This window comes from Pelodiscus sinensis, chromosome 18 (genome assembly GCF_049634645.1).
Source record: "Pelodiscus sinensis isolate JC-2024 chromosome 18, ASM4963464v1, whole genome shotgun sequence".
Taxonomy (NCBI): Eukaryota; Metazoa; Chordata; order Testudines; family Trionychidae; genus Pelodiscus; species Pelodiscus sinensis.
The window spans coordinates 32,197,999-32,221,699 of record NC_134728.1 but is presented as its reverse complement, the minus strand read 5'-3'; the positions used below and the strand labels follow the sequence as shown (position 1 = coordinate 32,221,699).

The 23,701-nt window shown below is 63.5% G+C and overlaps 1 protein-coding gene across 2 annotated transcripts in view; it reads right to left on the bottom strand.

Moving 5' to 3' along the window:
- The window catches only part of LOC102457791 (rho GTPase-activating protein 39-like), a 64,707-nt gene that overhangs the window by 8,891 nt on the left and 32,115 nt on the right, over window positions 1-23,701 (bottom strand). The window contains exons 3-5 of one of the 2 annotated variants that reach the window (XM_075901473.1): window positions 15,230-16,490; window positions 11,477-12,014; window positions 9,221-9,433 (exon numbers count right to left, since the gene is read on the bottom strand). In XM_075901473.1, coding sequence (XP_075757588.1) covers window positions 9,221-9,433; window positions 11,477-12,014; window positions 15,230-16,490 — 2,012 coding nt within the window. The remainder of the gene's footprint in view (window positions 1-9,220; window positions 9,434-11,476; window positions 12,015-15,229; window positions 16,491-23,701) is intronic. The other variant, XM_075901474.1, reaches the window with a different exon arrangement.

Here is a 23,701-nt window from a genome sequence, read left to right as displayed (position 1 = left end):
AACTAGCAGCCAACAGCGCCAGCCTTGGATCTCGCTTGGGAGGAGGCAACCTGAAGTTCCAGCGGTGACCGATTAGCTGCAGAATTCAGCCAGCCCGGTGCAGAGTGCCACAGACCAGGCATTCATCCCTGGAGAGGGGAGGGAAACAGCCCGTCCGGTGCCAGTGTTCGCTGCTGGCTCACACTCGCCTCCTGGGCAAGGAGTGGAAACTCACGGCAGGTCTCGCTGGGCAGGCGGGTCCCTGAGCGCTGGGAGCCAGTGATCACAGTGTTCTGAACCCCAGGTCAAGGAGCAGGCCCGCATGGGGCAGACCAAGAGGCTCGTCTCACGGCGACCCGGTGAGATTTAGCAGCAGCTCACGGTTTGGCCACACTGCTGCGCGGCAGCCGCCTGCTGCATGACTGGAGCACCTCGCTGTGCCGACAGCAGAGCTCCTGCCGGCCCAGCACCCGGCGCTAGCGGCTCTGTCGACAGGCCCCGCCCCAGCCTCGTTCTGCCCACCCTGGGCAGTGGGCGGTGCAGTGACATTGCTCGGGGGTGCATTTCCATGCCCCGAGCAGAAGGGCACAGAGCGGACCCAGTCAGACAGGAAGCCTCCTGCAGTCTTCTTGGGCGTGGGAAGTGGCCTGGAACGCCGACGTGTTCACGGAAAGAGGGGAAACCTTCACGTGCTTCCTTGGCATCGCAGGCCCCCGGACCGCAGACCTTCTGCCTGCCTGGCGTTACAGGCCGCTGCATGTCAAAGCCGCAGCACACGCCTGTGCACGTGTGAAGGCACAGAGGCAGGCGTGTGCCCCGTGCTCGCACCACGTGGAGGGTGGCCTTGCTGGCAGGCACGGCTACTCAAGACAGCCCCTGGTTCTGAAGCACGTCCAGAAGTTGGTGGTGCAGGTCCCCAGCCTCCTGCAATGGTGTGTCCAGGTTTGCTGCTACCTGCCTGCTGGCGATGGTCACTTCATCAGGCCAGGACTCCCCAGAGGGACCAGCGAGAACCATTTGGTGCCCCCTTGCAACGCTGGCAGTGCCGGTGGGTGAGTGGGACGGCTGGTAGGATGCCTGAGTTTGTGCCTGGTGGCAGTGGCAGGGATCTCATGGTCCCCAGGTGTGGTGGGCCCCATGGGAGTGGCCCCAGGCCTTTGACATTAGGTGTGCTGCAGGGTGGGGCCACCTGGCCCACTTGTCCAGACTCCAGCGGGATGTCCAGGAGAACGAGGTCTGGCTCCAGGAACTTGTTGGATGCTGACGATGGTCCTGGGGAGGTGGCAGAAGAAAAGGGGCATCCTCTGGAACTGAGATGTGGATCAACCTTCTGCCCCCGGCAATGGCTCCGAGCGCCAGGGGGAGGTGCCACAAGGGGAGATGGTGGAGCCTGTGCAGCAGCCTGCAGGGACATGGATCAACCTTCTGCCCCCAGCAATGGCTCCAAATGCCAGGGGATGTGCAGGGCACGGCTTGGGGAGGAGGCACCTGGCAGCGGGGTGGGATGAAGAACTGCGTGTGCCTGGCACAGGGGGACGTGCAGGGCACAATTTGGAGAAGAGGTGCCTGGCAGCGGGGCGGGGCGGGGCGGGACGAAGAGCTGTGTGTACCAGTCACAGGGGCGAGCAGGGCACAGCTCGGGGAGGAGGCACCTGGCAGCGGGGTGGGATGAAGAACTGCGTGTGCCTGGCACAGGGGGACGTGCAGGGCACAATTTGGAGAAGAGGTGCCTGGCAGCAGGGCGGGACGAGGAGCTGCGTGTACCAGTCACAGGGGCGAGCAGGGCACAGCTCGGGGAGGAGGCACCTGGCAGCGGGGCGGGGCGGGACGAGGAGCTGTGTGTACCAGTCACAGGGGCGAGCAGGGCACAGCTCGGGGAGGAGGCACCTGGCAGCGGGGTGGGACGAGGAGCTGCGTGTACCAGTCACAGGGGCGAGCAGGGCACAGCTCGGGGAGGAGGTGCCTGGCAGCAGGGCGGGACGAGGAGCTGCGTGTACCAGTCACAGGGAGCATGCAGGGCACAATTTGGGGAGGAGGTGCCTGGCAGCGGGGCGGGACGAGGAGCTGCGTGTACCAGTCACAGGGGCGAGCAGGGCACAGCTCGGGGAGGAGGCACCTGGCAGAGGGGCGGGACGAGGAGCTGCGTGTACCAGTCACAGGGAGCATGCAGGGCACAATTTGGGGAGGAGGTGCCTGGCAGCGGGGTGGGACGAGGAGCTGCGTGTGCCTGGCACAGGGGGTTACTCTCCAGCCAAGCAAGGCCCTTGCTTTTCAGTATGGCTGGTCCCGGGACAGGCACCGTGGTTTCAGGGGCGCTCACTGCCAGCGATGGCCGCTGTGCAAGTGGGGGGCCCCTGTACGGGACATGGGGGAGCCCAGGTCTCACGGCTTCCCTCTTAGGTATTTATGGTGTTGAGTCCCTGGCACATGGAGAAGAGAAGTGAGCCAGCACACGAGTTCCACTGAGGCAGGAGAGGCACAGGGGGAGTTTGAAAGCCTGGAGTCTGGGGCACAGAGCTATTGAACCAGAGGGACAGTCTGTGCCTGCCTCAGCCCCACAGTGAGTCCCTCTCTTAGCACACACAGACACGAGGGGCCAGGAGGCTCCGAGGTGAGCACGCGGCAGACAGGCATCGCCCCTCGTGTCTTCGGCTGGCGGCCCCGGGAGACTCCCTGCTCGCATGCGGCTCAACAGCCACTGCTCCAAAGCCCTCGGGCACTGGCACTCCGCCTTCCCCCTGGCAGAGCAGGGGACAGAGCCTTCCCAGGGACTTTGCGCGTTCCCAGCTCGCTGTCTCGGCTGCGCTGGGGTCCCTGCCTGGCCTGGACATTAGCAAGGAAAAGGACCCAGACAGAGCTGAGTGAGTGGCGGATGAGTCAGTTTGGGGGACGAACCGCCCCCAGTCTGGTGTGAGCCTGTCAATCACAGACGTGTCACGAGACCCCGCAGTGCGGGGTCCACTGGAAAATGGTCAGATTTGAACCTCACTCGGGAGTGCTTGGGAGCCCGGAAAAGGTGCTTGTCAGTGACATTTCCAATGGCCCCCGATCTAATCCCAGATCCTCCAGCAAGCTGCAGCCAGGACCCAGATACACCGGGAGGTGGGTGGCTCGGACCCTGAGCTGGAGCATCTGCCTCACTGGCTGCAGCCTGGGCAGACGTGGGGCTCAGGCCGGAATCCAGGGGTGCTGCCTACAAGGGCGTGCTGCCTGAGGGCACTGTCTGCACGGCTACTGGCAGTGCGAGGAGACTCTGGCACCTGGCTCGGCCCCGCTGCCGTGGGCTGCGCAGACACCCTGAGTCAGCACCTTGGCTATGCTACCCCCCTCGGCTGGAGCATGGCTCCCTGCTGCACCAGAGCTCGCAAAGACCATGAAGTCCCCACAGCAGGGCGGACGCAGGTCATGTTACTGCGAGGGGCAAGATGGAGACTGCCATCCACCCAGCATTGCCTGACCGGAGCAGGAGCCCCCGCCCGGGATGCCTGTGGCAGAGCACAACTCGAAAGGCCAGGGAACCGGAGGGGAGCGGCTCCCTTTTCTTCTAGCCAAAGCCGAGCACAGCACGTGTGGGCAGAGCGCAGCTCTCCAGCAGTTACACATCAGCCTCGCAGGGGCTCCGTGACACAGCTGAACCTCCGCGCTATGAACACCTGGCCCTGGGTTGCTGGTAACTCGGAACAAACGCTCCGGCCGTTCTTTCAAAGCTGCCAACGGAACGTTGACTTAGCCCAGCTGCAAAACGTCGCCACGTGGAAGAAAAATGCGGCTTTGAATCCTCTCAATTTAAACAAAACCAGTTTTAAAAACCTCCTTTTTTTAGTAGTTTAATTTAAAACAGTTCTCTGTCTGTCACCGCCTGACTGTACATCCGGTTCCATGGGGGTGTGCGGCTGACTGTTCTGCTCATAACTCCAGCATTCCTGTCTCTGAGGTTCAGCTGTAAGCTGATCACAGCCTCGCATGGCGTCGTAGGAGCTTTAACAAGACCCCACAGGTCCTGCAGGGAACGTCGCTGTGACTTGCACGACGCTCAGCTAGCAGGGAGGGTAAAGAGCAGCCAGTCTGCACTCACCAAATGTCCAGCTCGGCACCAAGAGAGATCTCTGCGTTGACTGGCCACGATTACCGAGTTATTCCAACACTGTTGGCCCGTTTCATTTCAAGCCCGACCTGTTTGCTTTAGAGACGGATATCGAGCTGTCCATGTGGTTCTCTGCCACATCCAAAGCTTGCTTCAGGGCTCCCAGCACCGGGGGGTTGAAATCAAACACTCTGCTTTCACTCAGCGTTTCATTTAGGTGACGCCCTCAGAGTCTTCCAGCTCCATGAAACTTGTGCCTCTTAGAACGACTAAAACCTCTGGCAGCCTGCCAAGCTGTTACAGACACTTCGCCAAGGCCGAAACGTGCAATTGCTCCCTCCCGCACATACGCACGGCCGTGTTCGTCCAACAGCCGATCGGCCTCCGACGCGACTCCGGCTCTGTCAGCAACAGACGCCCCTTAGGTTGAGCAATCCTCGGGGATCGAGAGGGGGGTCAACTGAGGGCGGCCTGCGGTTGTTGGCGCGTGTGCATAGACCCGCCTCGGCTTCAGGACTGCTCTGGGCACTCACACTGCCCTGTCCATTTGCCTGTGGGCACAGAGACCCATCCGTTCCTTGTGGGTTACACAAGTAGATGAAAGACAAGGGCTGGGGAGCAATGGGAGTGGATGGGGCGAGGGAGAAGAGCAACAGGGCAGAGGGGGTGAAAATTGCCACCAGAACGGAGACAGTGGCTGGCAGAGGGCAGCCCCTGGTGCCGATGGGAACGAATCTTTTCTTCGTTTGGGCTCATTAAGGTTGAGAACTTGATGGGGAGTTGAAGTGCAGGAAAATGTCTCTCCCGCCCAGCTGGGGGGGGGGGGGGAGCGCTGCGATTTACTCATTTAAAAGCTGGATGGACACCCTAAGTCACTTGGGAAAGCGTGGTCTCATCTTCCAGAGACTCAGACGAGTAGGAACGCAACTCCTGCACTTTGGCATTGCCCCCACCACACACCTGACACAACACAAGCTATGTCGGCAGCAAGCTCCCTCGTGTGCGCCGTGGGGGGCGCGTTTCGCAGCGTCCAATGCACCTCTGCCCACAGCACTGTCCCGGGAAGTTCTGGCAATTCAGGGGGGAGGCACAAGTGGGGGGACTTGAGGTCCTCCATCGCCTCATGGCCACGTCCCGTCACTTTCATTCCTTCTTTACAAATCCCACCAGCCCCGTGACTTTCCCAGCGGGCCGGCATGTCTGACAGCAGCACCCAACGGGCCTGGCTCTCTGCTGTCATGGAGGCACAACATGGACACGCACAAGCCTCCACTGCCACGGGACATGACGGAGCCAGCGCAGGACTGGGTGGTGTTCCTCCACTGCCGCCAGTGTGGGAGGGCCAGGAAGGGGCACGATGGAGCCAGGACTCCAGCCATCTCCAGGCAGGCTCCCCGGTGGCCTGCCCAGCGATGACCACTGGAGGCCGAAGTGCCAGAGGAGATCTTGGGGACTCACCCAGCCTGTGCCAGGCCCTCGGGCGGATTCAAGGGACAGGAAGCGTCTATGGCGGCGTCCTGCTACTCTGGAGCACCATCACTGTGGTGGGAGACCCACTGACCCTTCCCTTGCCTCTGGCTCACCTGGACTGGGCGCCAGGGCGTCTCAGATAGTGCCAGGCACAGAGCAGCTGGCCTCCAGCTCGCATGGCCCCACCCTGCTCCTCCGTCTTTCTCCTGCGAGAGGCCTGTCGAGGCCAGTGCTGGGTCTCTGCTAAGGATGGGAGGCAGCTTTCTGTGAGGGCAGCAGGCCTATGGGGCAGTGCTGGGGTGTTTGTTGGCCTGCCTGGCCTTCATGCAGAACTGCTGCGGGTCCCTGTCCTACCCCTTCTCTTGCATCCCCCAAGCCATCAGCCCGGAGACGTCCCCATTTCTGTGGCTGCTCCATAGCTCTTGTCTCCACAGGCCCAGACGATCCCACATCTCCTGGCTGCTCCAGGCCAGAGCGTGTGTGGAACGTGTTAGCCATGTGGGCAGCTGGGCGGTTGTGCACAGCAGGGGAGAGCTGCCAGGTGCACTTGCCAAGGGGGAATTAAGGAAAAGGCATTTCCAGCAGTTGTGGGTGGAAGGGTTCTGTCATGTGCGACCCCTCGGTGGAGCAGTCGTGATTGTGACCAGAGCGGCCGGCGTCAGGCATTGTGGGAAAGCTGCTGGAGGACCATCGAGGTTAACATAGGTAGCACAGTCTGCACTCGCACTGCACTGACCTCAGGGCATTGCCCAGGGTTAATGGCCCCTGGGGGGTGCGGTTACCACGCCATCAGTGGGAGAGAAATTCCAGTGCAGATGCGAGCCCGGCGAGGTCGCCCCATTTTGTAGTGCAGGGCAGGCTTCCCGGGAACGCCTCCTGGCCTGACCTGAACTAACCAGGCCGATTCACTGATGCAATGTGAATCGGGTCTGGACAAGAGCAGCTGTGTATCCAGAGCACTGTGCAATCTGTGCTGCTCAGTGCGTGAATTAATGGAATGAATGTGCTGGACACAAATCATGAGCCAAAAGTGAATTAGCCAGGAACGAAGCAATAGATCAGTCACCGTTTTCTAGCACACGAGAACGTGCTATTCATAAAACTCGCCAAGTAGCCGTCAGAAGACGCGATTTTCAGGTCTCTCCTCCACGTCCGTCTTCTCTCCTGAGCCTCCCGTCTCTCTCTCTCCCCTCCACCTCCTGCCTCTCACTCGAGGGACCGCGGAGCCCAATCAGCCATTTGGGCTCCACACTCCCCGTGCTGCATGGGGAGTACGGGGCCCAAATGGTCACTTGCGCCGCTTGCTCCCACACGGCGGCCTGGCTGAGCGGCGCAGAAGTCAGACGAGCACCACAGCGGGAGGCGAAGGGGGGCGGGGCGGTGATGTTCACAGCCAGGGGGCGGGGCCTGGAGCCGCTCTCACTCCACATGTCACCGCCCCGCCCCCCTTCGCCTCCCGCCGTGGCGCTCGGTTGACTTCTGCGCCGCTCAGCCAGGCCACCGTGGGGGAGCAAGCGGCGCAAGCGGCCGTTTGAGCCCTGCACTCCCCATGCAGCACGGGCTGCCCAGAGGGAACAGCCGGCATTTCAGCAACAGCGCCCCCTAGAGGGAACAGCCGGCATTTCAGCAACAGCGCCCCCTAGAAGGAACAGCCGGCATTTCAGCAACAGCGCCCCCTAGAAGGAACAGCCGGCACTTCAGCAACAGCGCCCCCTAGAAGGAACAGCCGGCATTTCAGCAACAGCGCCCCCTAGAAGGAACAGCCGGCACTTCAGCAACAGCGCCCCCTAGAAGGAACAGCCGGCACTTCAGCAACAGCGCCCCCTAGAAGGAACAGCCGGCACTTCAGCAACAGCGCCCCCTAGAGGGAACAGCCAGCATTTCAGCAACAGCGCCCCCTAGAAGGAACAGCCGGCATTTCAGCAACAGCGCCCCCTAGAAGGAACAGCCGGCACTTCAGCAACAGCGCCCCCTAGAGGGAACAGCCAGCATTTCAGCAACAGCGCCCCCCAGAGGGAACAGCCAGCATTTCAGCAACAGCGCCCCCCAGAGGGAAAAGCCAGCATTTCAGCAACAGCGCCCCCCAGAGGGAAAAGCCAGCAGTTCAGCAACAGCACCCCCCCCAGAGGGAACAGCCAGCAGTTCAGCAACAGCGCCCCCCAGAGGGAACAGCCAGCAGTTCAGCGTTACAGACTCAGACACTGGGCTACTATATATATGATGTGAACATATTAAGTTTGATACCTGTACAAATACATGTATCTAGTTCTGCTGCCCCCGCCAAGGAAGCAAAAAGCGATGTGAAATCTAGCTCCATTTAGGTGCAAATCAAGAGGTTTAATGGTCACGTCAGCTAATGAGAATGGACCTTTTCTTGGAAAATAACTAAACTGCAGACGGCAAAGTTGGTTCAAATGGAGGATTTAAAATTGAGGCTTTCCACTCGGGGACTCACATCAATCCGCCCTGGCTGGAGAACGCCACCTCTCCGGGCAGCCACAGCAAGGGCCAAGAATAAAGGCCAGTCTCCTGGCTCCCAAACCTCATGCTATTTTGGTGCCTTTCCTGTGGTTTCTGACACGTCTGGGGTTAGCCACCCTTGTGTTTGGCTGGGGATGCAGGGAGGGAATGGTGGGTTTGCAACGTGTCCCGTCACAGACCTCCCACTGTCCTGGGTCTCGTCACGCCTGGGTTTGGCCACCGAGGCCACGGTGCCGGCAGCTCTAATGAGCCCCGAGGGGCTGGCCCAGGACGGGTTGGAAGCTGATTGGTTATCAGGGAGGGGCCCTGCACTCTCCTGACTGGGGAGTGGAGGCAGCAGGGCTCAGGGCAGCATGGGCACCTCTCCAGGGCACTTGGAGCAGTCGTCCCATACACAGGCCTAGCGCATCCCCCTGGGCAGGCCGGTCTGACCAGCGGAGATGGAGCAGGAAGTGCACAGTCTCGCTCCCTGGAGGGAGCCTGGATCCCAGTGGACATGCAGTGTCTGGGATCCCAGCAGCCAGCGCCGATTAGCCCTGGGGACGAGAGCAGGGTGAGCCAAGCAGTGGGCGAGCAGCGACATGCAAGGGACCTGCCCGGCGTGGGCTTAGGGCCTCAGCCACCAGGAGGGGCTTGGCTTCCTTTCCTCCGTCCAGTAGCGGGCCCATGGGGGTTCTGGTCCCCAGCTGTCAGTGCTTTCCCATTGTTGGCGCCATGACCCGGTGCCCCAGCCCCGCACCAGTCTCCTTCATGGTCTGCCTCTCAGCTGCCAGACCCACTTCCCCCTCCTGCTGCTTGCGCCCAGTGCGATCCCAGTGTGCCCCACCCGCACAGGCCAGCAGCCGCCCAGCGCTCCCGGGCCAAAGCAGGGTGGCCCTGGAGCGGTTCCGGCGCACAGCCCCTCTCTCGGAAACAGCTGTTCCTTTTTGGCAGAAAGTCTCAAACAACCCTGCCTGAGGCAGACCCAGGAGAGAAGCTCTCAGACCGAAAGGCGAAAGTCTGGCACTGTCACAAGCGCCAGGAAGCAGAGTCCTGCCGGGAGAACTGTCTGGCCAGCTTTGCAGGTGGGGCTAGTCTGGGAACACTGATGCTCCAAGACTGAGCTACGCCGGCAAATGGCTCCCCCAGCAAGTAATCTGCAGCATCTGAGGTTTCATTGCAGAAGCTGAGACACCAGGCGCAGGCAGCCCCCCAGGCTCTCGTTACCTTCATCCTCTGTGTTCTGCTTCCGCTTTTTCCTGGACTTGGAATTCTTCTTGGTTCTCAGGTCCAGAAGTTCCTTCATGCGCTGGGCAACTGAAAGTCCAAAGCAGGGTTCAGTGAGTGACCCTTGGCCCGGCCACACACGGACCCAGCAGACGGCGCGGGACGGCACCCAGCCTGCCCTGGGGCCAAGGAAGGGGCAGCCGGGAGCCATGGCTGGGAGACAGGGAAGAAGAGAATAATGTCTACGTAACATGCAAGAGGCCTGAGAACCTTGGGTCATGACCCTGGAGGATACGAGTTCCAGTTCTCACTGGACTCCACCGAATACAAAGGCAGCACAAATCTCCTTCCACAAGCTTGTCTTCCGGCACCCTGGCCCCAAGCGCTGTCTGAGCCCCTGCTTGCGATCCCCGGCCCTGCGGCTCCAGTGGCTGCGCAGTGGGCATCCTGCAGAGCCGGCTTACAGAGGCCCCTGGTTGTTTCTGCCTGCGGGGAGCTCGGCACACGCGAGAAGAGCTAACACGTCCGGCTCCAGCTAGGAGGGCGTTTGTGGGGAAGCCAATGCCGACTCTGGACTCTGCCCCCGCTCGCCATGGGACCAACAGCTCCAACAAGCATGCGAGGTCTAGAAAACCTCTGGGAACCCTGAAAAATGGGGGCTCTTTAGTCAGGAGAGAAGGCAGAGGGGCCAGGGTCGCAGCTCTCAGCACCTCAACGGGTGCTCCAAGGAGGGAGACGAATTGTTCTTGTCAAGCTCCAAGGCCAGGGCGAGAAGGAAATGCAAAGTGCTGACACTGCAGCGGGGGGTCAGGTTGGACATTAGGGAACACGTCCTGTCAGGGTGGGCAAGCCCTGGGATAAACTGCTTAAGGAAAGTCTCCGAGGGGAGCTAGGTCAGGCTGTGTCTGCAGAAAGGGGAGTCCTGTGGCACCTTAGGGATGAATAGATTGATTTGGGCATTAGCTGCTTCATCGGGCGAACTGAAGTGAAGTTTGCAGAGCGCTAGGTGGAGACACAAGCACCAGAAAAGCAAGAGGCTCCTTGTCTAGAGGAGACTAGTCAGGTCAGGGTGGCAGGGGCTTGTTGACAGCAGGCGACGTGGATACCGAGAGGGGGAAACTGCATTTCTAGTGTGTGAACCCAGTTAAGAGCCCTCTTCCCTCCCGGGGGCTCTGCCTCATTACGTCCACGCCAGGCGCCTGAGGAAGGGGCTTCACCCGCGGACGCCGATGCCCAAATCAAGCTGACAGTCTCCCAGAAGCCCAGGCTGTTTGTGCCCGAGGGAACTGGGTAATCTTTAGACACGCACCTCTCTGGCACGGGCTAGAATCCTACAGCTTCTGGCTGCACTTGAAATGTGAGCCCCTGTGACTTGCCCTCCCTGACCATCCCAGGCTGGCAGCAGAGGGGCTGTACGTGGCAGAGGGCAAGAGGCACAAGCTGTGGCTCTCTCAGCAGCACCCACTGCCCCCCGAGGCCCTGCCCCCATGTCTGCAGCAAGGGCAGTGGGCGCTGCTGTGAGAGCCTGTCCCTGTGGGTGCATCTGGGCTGCGTCTCTTCACAAGCCTTCGCACTTTGCTCTTACGCGCCTCCGCGTGCCCAGAACCGCGCCCGGCTGTCACGCTGGCCTGGGGCTTGTGAGCGGGCAGGTCGCTCAGAGCACTGCTGATGGGCCCAGAAACCCTTCCTTGCTAGCCCTGGGGCTCAGACTCTCCGGGAGCCCCCGGAATGGGGGAGATGCTGAGGGGCGGCGGTGCCAGCTGCACCAGCTCTCGCCAGTCGTTAATATCCCTCAGCCCCTCCCTCAGAGGACAGACCAAATTCCACATCAGAGACCCCAGTGGAAATCTGCAATCCAGGGGAGTTGCTCCACATTCACCTCAGCATGCGGCTGTGTCTACACGAGCCCTTTCGTCAGTCGGGGTGTGAAAATCCCCGGTTGAGCGACGTAAGTTTCACCGACAAAAGCGCCGGTGTGGCCAGCCCCGTGGCAGTGGAGACACTCTGCCGCTGCCGTAGCTCAGGTTGCCCATGGGGGTGGTTTAATTAGGCCAGAGCAGAGCTGTCTCCTCCGACCCAGGGCAGCTGCACGGACAGCGGACAGGGCTGCAGCCACGGCGGGCCAGCTGTGTGGACGACGCCTTGGTGCGTCTCCCGGATGCTGCCCAAACGGCCAGGTGCTGCCCAGCGGCAGCTCAATTACCGGGGCCGGCGGTGGCCCAGTGCAGAGCCGCTCAGCGGTGCCCGTGGACTTACTGGTGCCGTCGTTGGTCTGGTCGAGATGGCCGTAGATGTAACCTTCCAGGTAAGACTGAAACTTGGGCGATGGGGAAAAAAAGGCCAGACTGATGGCCAGGAGTTCCCAGCCCCCGGCCAGGCTGCGGTAGCACCCGTTGTCCGTGGTCTGTCTGATCAGCTGCATGTAGAGCTCGTCCCGCAGGCCCTGCGTGCTCCAGCACTTGGTGACTGCGAGCAGAGCCACCTGGTCTCGGTCCAGGCAGGCCTGGCGGTCGCCCATGTAGATCTGCACCAGTCTGAACAGCTCGCAGGCTTCCTTCCTCCCGGCGTGGCTGCTGGCGACCAGCATCGGCTTCCTGATGGGGCCGCCGCTCCAGGAGAGCATGGTGGCGAGGGAGAGCCGGCGGCGGAAGAGGCCCTGCGTGTGCAGGTTCAGGTTCTGGGAAGCCCAGGCTGCCATGCTGCTGGGGGAGAGGGGCTGCCGCAGCGCGGGGCAGGGAAAGCGCTGGCCCGGGCAGGCCGGCAGTGGCGTGGGCTCCGACACCAGCGTCCCAGGCTGCAAGGAGAAGAGACGTGGGATCTGAGCGGGGCAGTTACCAGCATCGGCTGCCTGCCCTGCAGGGCCCAGCCTTGTGAGCACAGCACACGCGGCTGGATGTGGCCTGGCTGGGCTCTGACCCACGGACAGCTCCTCGCCCAGCCCCCGCTCCCGGCTGCCAGCCCCCGCTCCTCGCCCAGCCCCGCTCCTCGCCCAGCCCCGCTCCTCACCCAGCCCCCGCTCCTCGCCCAGCCCCCGCTCCCGGCTGCCAGCCCCCGCTCCTCGCCCAGCCCCGCTCCTCGCCCAGCCCCCGCTCCCGGCTGCCAGCCCCCGCTCCTCGCCCAGCCCCGCTCCTCACCCCACCCCCGCTCCCAGCTGCCAGCCCCCGCTCCTCGCCCAGCCCCCGCTCCCGGCTGCCAGCCCCCGCTCCTCGCCCAGCCCCGCTCCTCGCCCCCCCTGCTCCCAGCTGCCAGCCCCCGCTCCTCGCCCAGCCCCGCTCCTCGCCCCCCCCGCTCCCAGCTGCCAGCCCCCGCTCCTCGCCCAGCCCCGCTCCTCGCCCAGCCCCCGCTCCCGGCTGCCAGCCCCCGCTCCTCGCCCAGCCCCCGCTCCCAGCTGCCAGCCCCCGCTCCTCGCCCAGTCCCGCTCCTCACCCCACCCCCGCTCCCAGCTGCCAGCCCCCGCTCCTCGCCCAGCCCCGCTCCTCACCCCACCCCCGCTCCCAGCCCCCACTCCTCGCCCAGCCCCCGCTCCTCGCCCAGCCCCCGCTCCCGGCTGCCAGCCCCCGCTCCTCGCCCAGCCCCGCTCCTCGTCCAGCCCCCGCTCCCGGCTGCCAGCCCCCGCTCCTCGCCCAGCCCCGCTCCTCGCCCAGCCCCACTCCTCACCCAGCCCCACTCCTCGCCCCGCCCCCGCTCCCGGCTGCCAGCCCCCGCTCCTCGCCCAGCCCCACTCCTCGCCCAGCCCCACTCCTCGCCCCGCCCCCCCGCTCCCAGCTGCCAGCCCCCGCTCCTCGCCCAGCCCCGCTCCTTGCCCAGCCCCCACTCCCGGCTGCCAGCCCCCGCTCCTCGCCCAGCCCCCGCTCCTCACCCAGCCCCCGCTCCCGGCTGCCAGCCCCCGCTCCTCGCCCAGCCCCGCTCCTTGCCCAGCCCCCGCTCCTCGCCCAGCCCCCGCTCCTCGCCCAGCCCCGCTCCTCGCCCCCCCCGCTCCCAGCTGCCAGCCCCCGCTCCTCGCCCAGCCCCGCTCCTTGCCCAGCCCCCACTCCCGGCTGCCAGCCCCCGCTCCTTGCCCAGCCCCCGCTCCTCGCCCAGCCCCCGCTCCTGGCTGCCAGCCCCCGCTCCTCGCCCAGTCCCGCTCCTCACCCCACCCCCGCTCCCAGCTGCCAGCCCCCACTCCTCGCCCAGCCCCGCTCCTCACCCCACCCCCGCTCCCAGCCCCCACTCCTCGCCCAGCCCCCGCTCCTCGCCCAGCCCCCACTCCCGGCTGCCAGCCCCCACTCCTCGCCCAGCCCCCGCTCCTCGCCCAGCCCCCGCTCCCGGCTGCCAGCCCCCGCTCCTCGCCCAGCCCCGCTCCTCGCCCAGCCCCGCTCCTCGCCCAGCCCCACTCCTCGCCCCGCCCCCGCTCCCAGCTCCCGCTCCTCGCCAAGCCCCACCCCTGGTACCTCGCTCAAGCCCTGCCCTACCCCCACTCCCAGCTCCTCGCCCAGCCCCTGCTCCTGGCTGCCAGCCCAGCCCCCACCCCTAGCTCCTCACCCAGCCCCCACTCCTGGCTGCAGCCCAGCCCCACCCCTGGCACCTTGCTCAAGCCCTGCCCAGCCCCCACTCCCAGCTCCTCGCCCAGCCCCCGCTCCTGGCTGCCAGCCCAGCCCCCACCCACAGCCCAGCCCCGGCTCCTCGGCCAGCCCCCACTCACTGGGGAGCCAGAATTTCTCTGGCCAGCTGGCCCATGGGGCACCCTGATAGCAGGAGCACAGCTCCTGCCCCACCCCTCCGTGCTCCGAATGCTGCTCCCAGCCCTGCTGTGCTGCAGCAAGGGGAGCAGGGCTGGGCTCCGGGCTCCTTATCGCCCCGCAGTTCCGCCCGCCCCCTCGGCTCCGCACCGGAGCCCTGCTCCCAGTGCCCTCTGCCCCGCTGCGGCAGCCCTGCAGCTGGAGCCCGTTCCCAGCAATGGTCAGGCGAGCCAGCCAGGGCCCAGTCCCTACCCCCGGCCTCACCAGCCCTGCTCGCCGGCACTGGCCAGGCCTCCATGGAGCCACGTGGATTCTTCCATCCTCCTGCAAGCCCCTGTCCTCCCCTCGTGCCCAGCTCCGACACCGCACCCGCCGCAGCCTAGGCAAGGCACTCGCACCCCCTGCTCCTCGGTGCCCCACAGCCAGTGCACACCCTTCCAAGCGCCTCCTCCCCACTGCACGACCCACAGACCCTCCGTGCCCCTGCAGGAGCCACATCACTGCACCCGGGCAGGGCTTGGGCCAGCTCAGCCTCATGCCCAGGCTGGCGGCAGCCTTCCAGGCTAGGCGGGTTTCTGGGCTGCGTGCGCTTCCCCTCGGCTCCCGCAGCCTCCAAGCCACGGCCACATCAACACTGGTGCACGGTCTTCACTCCTCCACTCACAACCATCTGCCCACGTGGGCAAAGGGACCCAGCGATTCAATGGGCCCGGGGCTTCCAGCCACCACCGTCGCAAGATGTCAGCTCTGAACCCCTCCGCCACTTCCTGCCTCCTCCACTGCTGCCCTGTCCGCACCCTCCATGCCCCCAGCGAATCCCGCCCTGGCCATGAGGCTCACAGAGCACCTGCTAGCAGCTGGGCACCACACGGGCTCAGGCTGCTGCCCACGATGCTAACCAAGATCATCTCTGTTTCCTTGCACTTGCCAGTAGATAGCCCCTGTTCCCACGTGTCTTGGCCTGCCTGCTCCTGGGGGCGGGACCCATTGCTCTTCTGGATTTGCACAAAACAGAGCCCAATGGCCCTGGCCCAGGACACCACAATACAAACCAGGAAATCAAGTCAAGCAGCCACATTCAGGGTGACACAACTGGTCCAAATCTGCTTTGCCTTCCTTAATTCCCACCTATTGCTTTGAAACAGGATCCTCCACTTCCCAAGCTGCCCTGCAGAGGGTGGTTTACTCTCCCAGCACCAGCGCCCAGGTACAGACCCGCCAGCAGGCAGCCCCGTGCACTTGGGCTAGAGCCAGCACCGGCGATCTAAGTGCAGTAGCCACCGGGACGTACCTGAGATGATGCTCGCGCCGCATCTGAAGCCAAACTTGTTTGGTTCACCCCATTCTTTTCCAAAGAGTCTGTTTTCTCATAGGCCCTCTTGGACCTCCCGACATCCTGCTGCGGCGCCAGGTCGTTCGAGCAGCTCTCCCTCCTCTCCAGTCCCGGTCTGAACAGGGACCGGCTGCTCGATGTCACGTCGTCCCTGGAGCGCTGGAGGGCACCTGGCTTCAGGGGGTCTGACTGAAACCGGACCTTGCTGCTGCCTGGCGGGGGGGGGCCTTCCACCAGGCTGGGCTCTAGGCTTGCTTTGCTTCCCCTGCAGGCTGCCGATTTCCCCACCACGGCGCGCATCTCTGCCAGCAACTTCTCGTTCAAAGCACTGAGCTCACTGCTGCTGCCCACAGAGCCAGGTCTGCCCTGGCCTGCCCCCAGTCTCCGCCCCCTCCTCTTCCGCAAGCTCGGCGAGGGGCCGGTGGAGTAGCCGGAATCCTGCTGACTTACAGCAGTCGGGTACTCCTGAGCCGGGGGGCTGCTCTGGCGGCTTCGCTGGGCCTCCAGGTGCTTCAGAGCATTGGCTTCCAGGGCCCGGCAGGACTGCCTGACGCTGTCGGAAGAAAGCAGCGCAGGCTGTGGCTTAGCCCGGCTCTCGGCCCCCGCCCCCGAGCCGGGAAGCAGTTTGGCTGAATGCTCCACATTGACCATGTGTTTAATGTACTCCCTCCCAGCAGGGCTGTACTCGGTGCTGGAAAGGTTTGGCCCAGGCCTTTTCCCAGCGTGGGGCTGCTGTGGCTGCCCTGGGCGCTGCAGTAATCGGGCTGGCTGGAGCAGCTTACGGATGCTATTGCTTGGTGATACTTGTGGAGATGCCGCATGTCCAGTGTCCATATCCACGGGAGGCTCGTCATAGACTGGGGAGTCCAGCGAGGGCTCGTCGTAGATGGGCGCTGGAGACGCCTGCTTGCGAGAGGCAGGCTGCGGGGTCCCCGTTTCGCTCTGTGGTGGCACGTGGCAAGGAGCGCCACTCCCCCGTACCCCACAGAGCCCGCCCGCTTCTGTCTCTTTAACCTGCACCGAGGTCTCGGCCGGAGGGGCCGGCTTGGCGGCAGCTGGTCTCTGGGCCGGGGCATGTTGGACGGGGCTGGACAGCAGAGGGTTCTGGCCGGTGGCTTCTGCAGGACTCTGGGACTCCTGTACGTGTCTGACACCGTTCACTTTGACCAGCATGGCCGCTCTCGTGCCTGGTGCAGGCTGCCAGCAAGTCGGCGTGTCCCTGGAGGCAGAGAAACACACAGGGATTACTTAAGGTCATCAGAGTGTTTGTGCAAATGAGCACAACTCAGATCGGGGGGGGGGGGGGTTAGGGTTAGGGTGGATGGATTGCACCCTCAGCAAGTTTGCGGATGACACTAAGCTGGGAGAAGATGGGAGACTTTGGAGGGCAGGTATAGGGTCCAGAGTGACCTAGACAAATTGCAGGATTGGGCCACAAGAAGGCTGATGAGGTTCAACAAGGAGAAGTGCAGAGTCCTGCACTTGGGACGGAAGAATCCCAAGCATTGTTACTGGCTGGGGACCGACTGGCTAACTTGCAGTTCTGCAGAAAAGGAGCTGGGGGTTCCAGTGGATGAGAAGCTGGATAGGAGTCAACAGGGTGTCCTTGTAGCCAAGAAGGCTAATGGCACATTAGGGTGCATTAGGAGGAGCATTGCCAGCAGGTCTAGAGAAGTGATTATTCGGCTCTGGTGCGGCCACATCTGGAGTGTTGTGTCCAGTTCTGGGCCCCCCACTACAGAAAGGATGTGGACGCATTGAAGAGGGTCCAGCAGAAGGCACAAAAATGATTAGGAGGCTGGAGCACGTGACCTATGAGGAGAGGCCGAGGGATCTGGGTTTGCTTAGACTGCAGAAGAACGAGCGGGGATTTGAGAGCAGCCTCAGCTCCCGGAAGACGGGTTCCAGAGAGGATGCAGAGTGGCTGGACCTCAGGCACTGGCACTCACAGCAGGACTGACTGGCCATACAGACTCTCTCCTCAGGCCCTACACTACCAGCTACCTTTGAGACACCACAGACTTCCTGAGGAAACTACAAACTGGCAATCTTCCAGGAATACCATCCTAGTCCGTGGACAGAAACTCTGCACCGACATTCCACACGAGGATGGACGACAAGCCGCCAGGAACCGTATCCCCGAAGATGTCCCAGCCTAGCTGGCTGCTGAGCTCTGGGACTTTGTGCTCTTTCACAACCATGTCCAATTTGGGGATGATCTATACTTTCAGGTCAGCAGCACCGTTCTGGGAACCCACATGGCCCCACAGTTCTCCAACATGCTTCTGGCTGACCTAGAACAACACTTCCTCAGCTCCCATCCCCTAGCGCCACCCCTCTCCTTGCACTACACCGACAACAGCTTCAGCATACGGACCCCCAGGAAGGAGACCCTGGAAGAATTCCACCAGGATTTCAACAACTTCCACCCCACCATCAACCTCAGCCTGCACTAGACCACATAAGACATCCACTTCCTGGAACCACAGGGCAAGTAAGAGATGGTCACACTACACTGGAAACCTACTGACCAACATTCTGACCTACATGCCTCTAGCTCCATCCAGGACACATCACACACAATGTTCCTTTAATCTTTTCCATCCATGTGCAGAATAAATTCTTTTATGTGCACTGAGCCATGCGTGAATGGGCATCCCCGATAGAAACAACCAACCTGCCTGTGGGTGCTCTGCTAATCAGCTGGGTGGCATTTGAATTTCTCCTGAGAAGCTGCGGAAGTACACAGTTTATAGGGAACGCTCATCGCATGATCCATTGTCTACAGCCAAGCCCTAAAACACAACCAGATTTGCTCCAATCCCACAGCCAACGACAAACGCCGACAGGGTCTCTATCACAGGTTGTTAAAACAACAACACTCGCCTGGGGAAGTGGAGAAACAGAATGACAGAGCCAGGCAGGTACCCAGGAGTCACCTACTACAGGACAGACCCAACAAAGAAAGTCACAGAATGCCACTGGCCTACAGCCCCCAGCTAAAGCCTCTCCAACACAGCACAAGGACCTACAACCCGTCCTAGACAACCATCCCTCGCTCTCACAGGCCTCGGCAGCCAGGCCGGTCCTCCCCAACAGACAGCCCCCAACTCATTACCCCGCCACAGAAACGCTCACCCAGGAACCTCCCCCTGCAACAAACCCCCTTGCTAGGTCTGTCCATAGAGCTACACAAGCAACACCATCACAGGATCTCACCAGTACACCCTCAAGGGCTCATCGCCTGCACGTGCACTAGAATGACAGCTGTCCTCAAGGGCTGGCAGTGTTCCTCAGCCATGTGGACTGGCCACACCAGACAGTCTCGTGCCAAGGAACAGACAGACACCAATCAGACATCAAGAACGGTAACATCCAAAACCCAACAGGAGAGCAAGTCAACAGTCAGTAACACACCCGGGATAGTCAGTAACACACCTGAAAATTGTGCAAACACCTCCAGAAACAGAAGGCAGCACAGAACTGCTGAGCTAGAATCCATGTGCAAGCTTGGCCCCAACAGCCTGGCTCTGAACCGCGACGGGGACTGGCCAGCTCATTACAAACAGTAATTTTGATCCTCTAGGATGGGTATCTTACCTTCTCCTCGACTGGTGGGAGTGGGCCACGTCCACCCTGCCTGACTAGCCTCCTGAGCAGGGACATACCACGCCCCTCGCGGTGTGAGGACCCACCCTGCCTGACTAGCCTCCTGAGCAGGGACATACCACGCCCCTCGCGGTGTGAGGACCCACCCTGCCTGACTAGCCTCCTGAGCAGGGACATACCACGCCCCTCGCGGTGTGAGGACCCACCCTGCCTGACTAGCCTCATGAGCAGGGACATACCACGCCCCTCGCGGTGTGAGGACCCACCCTGCCTGACTAGCCTCGTGAGCAGGGACATACCATGCCCCTCGCGGTGTGAGGACCCACCCTGCCTGACTAGCCTCGTGAGCAGGGACATACCACGCCCCTCGCGGTGTGAGGACCCACCCTGCCTGACTAGCCTCGTGAGCACACTCTCCCCATCGTGCTTGAAGGCTCCCGTAGCTGGCTGTAGCTGTAAATTCCTGCCAAAGTGAAGCTGCCACTGCAGCCCAAAGAAAGGGGCTGGTCTTTAAGGCGCCGCTGGACTCCGGTTGAGTCTGTCTCCCCTCTGAGGCTGTTCTCGGGGGGGCGGATGGCAGAACGAGGCGCAATGGGCTCAATGTGTTGGCGATTAGGACAAACTACTTCCCGAGGAGGGGGGGTGCAGCACGGGATGGGATCCCCAGGGAGGGGTGGAATCTCCATCCCTGGAGGTTTTCAAGGCCTGGCTTGAGTAGGGGGTTGGGCTTACTAGCCTGAGCTCCTTCTAGGGCCCTGTGCTGAGCTGCCAGGCTGTGACGTGTTCCCGCTCTCCCTCGCTGTGCCACGAGCCCCAGGAGCACGAACCCTGCACGCACCACCGCCGCGCACACGAACCCTGCCCGCACCACCGCCGCGCACACGAACCCTGCCCGCACCACCGCCGCGCACACGAACCCTGCCCACACCACCGCCGCGCACACGAACCCTGCCCGCACCACTGCCACGCACACGAACCCTGCCCGCACCACCGCCACGCACACGAACCCTGCCCACGCCACCGCCGCACACACGAACCCTGCCCGCACCATCGCCACGCACACGAACCCTGCCCACGCCACCGCCGCGCACACGAACCCTACCCGCACCATCGCCACGCACACGAACCCTGCCCACGCCACCGCCGCGCACACGAACCCTGCCCACGCCACCGCCGCGCACACGAACCCTGCCCACACCATCGCCGCGCACACGAACCCTGCCCACGCCACCGCTGCGCACACGAACCCTGCCCACGCCACCGCCGCGCACACGAACCCTGCCCACGCCACCGCCGCGCACACGAACCCTGCCCACGCCACCGCCGCGCACACGAACCCTGCCCACGCCACCGCCGCGCACACGAACCCTGCCCACACCACCGCCGCGCACACGAACCCTGCCCACGCCACCGCCGCGCACACGAACCCTGCCCGCACCACTGCCGCGCACACGAACCCTGCCCACGCCACCGCCGCGCACACGAACCCTGCCCGCACCATCGCCACGCACACGAACCCTGCCCACGCCACCGCCGCACACACGAACCCTGCCCACGCCACCGCCGCGCACACGAACCCTGCCCACGCCACCGCCGCGCACACGAACCCTGCCCGCACCATCGCCACGCACACGAACCCTGCCCACACCACTGCCGCGCACACGAACCCTGCCCGCACCATCGCCACGCACACGAACCCTGCCCGCACCACTGCCGCGCATACGAACCCTGCCCACACCACTGCCGCACACACGAACCCTGCCCACGCCACCGCCGCGCACACGAACCCTGCCCGCACCACCGCCGCGCACACAAACCCTGCCCGCACCACCGCCGCGCACACAAACCCTGCCCGCACCACCGCCGCGCACACAAACCCTGCCCGCACCACCGCCGCGCACACGAACCCTGCACACACCACCGCCGCGCACACAAACCCTGCCCGCATCACTGCCGCGCACACGAACCCTGCCCGCACCATCGCCACACACACAAACCCTGCCCGCACCACCGCCGCGCACACAAACCCTGCCCGCATCACTGCCGCGCACACGAACCCTGCCCACACCACTGCCGCGCACACGAACCCTGCCCACACCATCGCCACGCACACGAACCCTGCACACACCCTCGCCGCGCACAAGAACCCTGCACACACCATCGCCACGCACACGAACCCTGCACACACCATCGCCACGCACACGAACCCTGCACACACCATCGCCACGCACACGAACCCTGCACACACCATCGCCGCGCACATGAACCCTGCCCACACCATCACCGTGCACACGAACCCTGCACACACCATCACCGTGCACACAAACTCTGCAGGCACCATTGTCATGCACTCAAACCCTGCATGACCACCACGCACCATCACCATGTACACAAACCCTGCATGCACCATCACAGTGCACACAAATCCTGCACCCCCACAGGCTGTGTGCACCCATGCACCATCACCATGCACAGCCCACACGTACCCTCACCGCATGCACCCACACATGCCGTGTGCACCCCATACCCTCATCACACGCACACAAACCCTGCACGCACACCCTTATACACCCTGCACACACCCCCAAACACCCCGTGCACACGCACCCAGGCAGCCTGCAGTGCAGGAAGTGCAAAGACCCTCCCAGACCAACCCGCTAGAGCCAGGAGGCAGCAACAGTTTCTGAGGGAGCTGCGGGGGGAGGGGAACCAGCTGCCCTTTGTGTGAGTCTGGGACAAGCAGGGCCAGGAAGCTGATGAGCCCTGGTAGCTGCAGGAGGACGCCGAGGGAAGCGCAGCGAGCCCATGCAAAGAGCCGCACTGCCCAGCTCAGTTCGGGGTCGGCTGGGCCTGGGCAGAGCCCGCTGCTGGAAACCCTGCCCCGGGCGCCATGTGGGGCAGGGCTGAGGCTTCCCGGTGCCCTGCCAGGCTGGGTTGCAGGCTACCCGACCCGCCCAGGGCCAGGGGCTCAGCAGCGTCGGAGCCGGGCGAGTGGCAGACGCCAACAGCTGAGCTGTGGCAGTGTCCCCAGGCCGGGGTCTCTGGATTCCGGAGCCGGGCAGGGGCGGGGGTGGCCCTGCAGCCGGAGCGCTGAGCAGGAGGCTGCTGCCACGCGCAGTGCTGCAGCCCGGACCAGTCCCCAGTTATCTGGGCTGAGCTGCATGTTGGGTTGTTTTTCCAGGGAAGAGGAAGCCCTGGCTCAGAACACAGCCGGCTGCATCCGGTGTGGGCGGGAGCCGGCCGAGCCACAGGGCTGCTCCAGAAAGCGCCTGGCCTGGGTCTGAGAGGGGCTGCCCTTGGCCTGGGACGGTCACAGAGCAGCCTCCTGCCACGGGGCTCTGGGCCGTTGGGCCCAGCCCTGAGCCAGCTCCCTGGGACCGCGGGGGCCGAGGCTACCGGCCGCGTCCCTTCCTGCAGCCGAGCTCATCTCAAGGCTTTTCCACGGAAGCCAGAGGCAGAAACGTTCTCCGTAGGTTCCGCCGCCGTCCTCCAGCTGTCGACGCCTGGCAGGGGCTGGGGAGGCTGAGTTGGGGGATTTCCCCACCCCTGCCCAGCGCCCCCCAGCTGTAAGCGAGGCCAGGGGCTCACTCGTCCTCCCAGGAATCCGGGTTCACTTTCCCGCTGCCCGGCAGAGGGGCGCGTGTCTGACCCGGGAGCAGCGTCCTGCTAGCCACAGTGGCAGGGCAGGAGCCATGGGTCTGTGCTTCTACAGGGACCCCTTCTGTGGGGCCCCCCGCCCTGCCCCCGGCTCCCCGGAAACGTGAGGGCATCGGAAACGGGAAGGACTTTGCTCCCACGACCCCAGCGGTTCCACCCACCGAAGCAGAGCGGGCCCGTGGCACGTGGCCAAGGGGCATCGACTGTAAAGGAAGCGCTGCATCCGCGTGCTGCCACACCCAGCCCCTCGTGGCCCCCGCAGGGCGGGCTGCTGGGCTCTTGGGGTATGTCTACACTACCCCGCTAGTTCGAACTAGCGGGGTAATGTAGGCATACCGCACTTGCTAATGAAGCCCGGGATTTGAATTTCCCGGGCTTCATTAGCATAAGCGGGGAGCCGCCATTTTTAAATCCCCGCTGCTTCGAACCCCGTGTAGCGCGGCTACACGGGGCTCGAACTAGGTAGTTCGGACTAGGGTCCTATTCCGAACTACCGGTACTCCTCGTGAAACGAGGTGTACCGGTAGTTCGGAATAGGCACCCTTGTCCGAACTACCTAGTTCGAGCCCCGTGTAGCCGCGCTACACGGGGTTCGAAGCAGCGGGGATTTAAAAATGGCGGCTCCCCGCTTATGCTAATGAAGCCCGGGAAATTCAAATCCCGGGCTTCATTAGCAAGTGCGGTATGCATACATTACCCCGCTAGTTCGAACTAGCGGGGTAGTGTAGACATACCCTTGGTGAGAGAGGGACTGAGCGGGAAGCACGCGGCGTTTCACAGGCCCTGGGCTGCGCTGTCCGGCCCCGAGACCCGCCGGGCCTGGGGGGGAGGTAGATCTGGAGGCGCTTGCTCATCCCAGAGCCTTCCCATTTGCCTACTTGATGACAGGCAGAAACGCCCCCTGCAGGGCGGGCCACAGGCTTTGCCAGGCCCTGGCCACTGTGGGGGCCACGACTCCAGGCCCCGGAAGGAACAGGGCCTTGGGCAGAGGGGCAGAGCGCGTGGCTCCCCCAGCCCGTCCTCAGCACTGGGACTGGCGCACGGGGCTCTGGTTGTATTGAAAGGGCCTGCAGCTCCAGCCACCGCTGTGACCACAGTAAAAGTGGGGGTGGCCGGAGCCCCGGGCCCTTTGAAATCGCCAGGTCCCCGGGTAACACCCCCCCC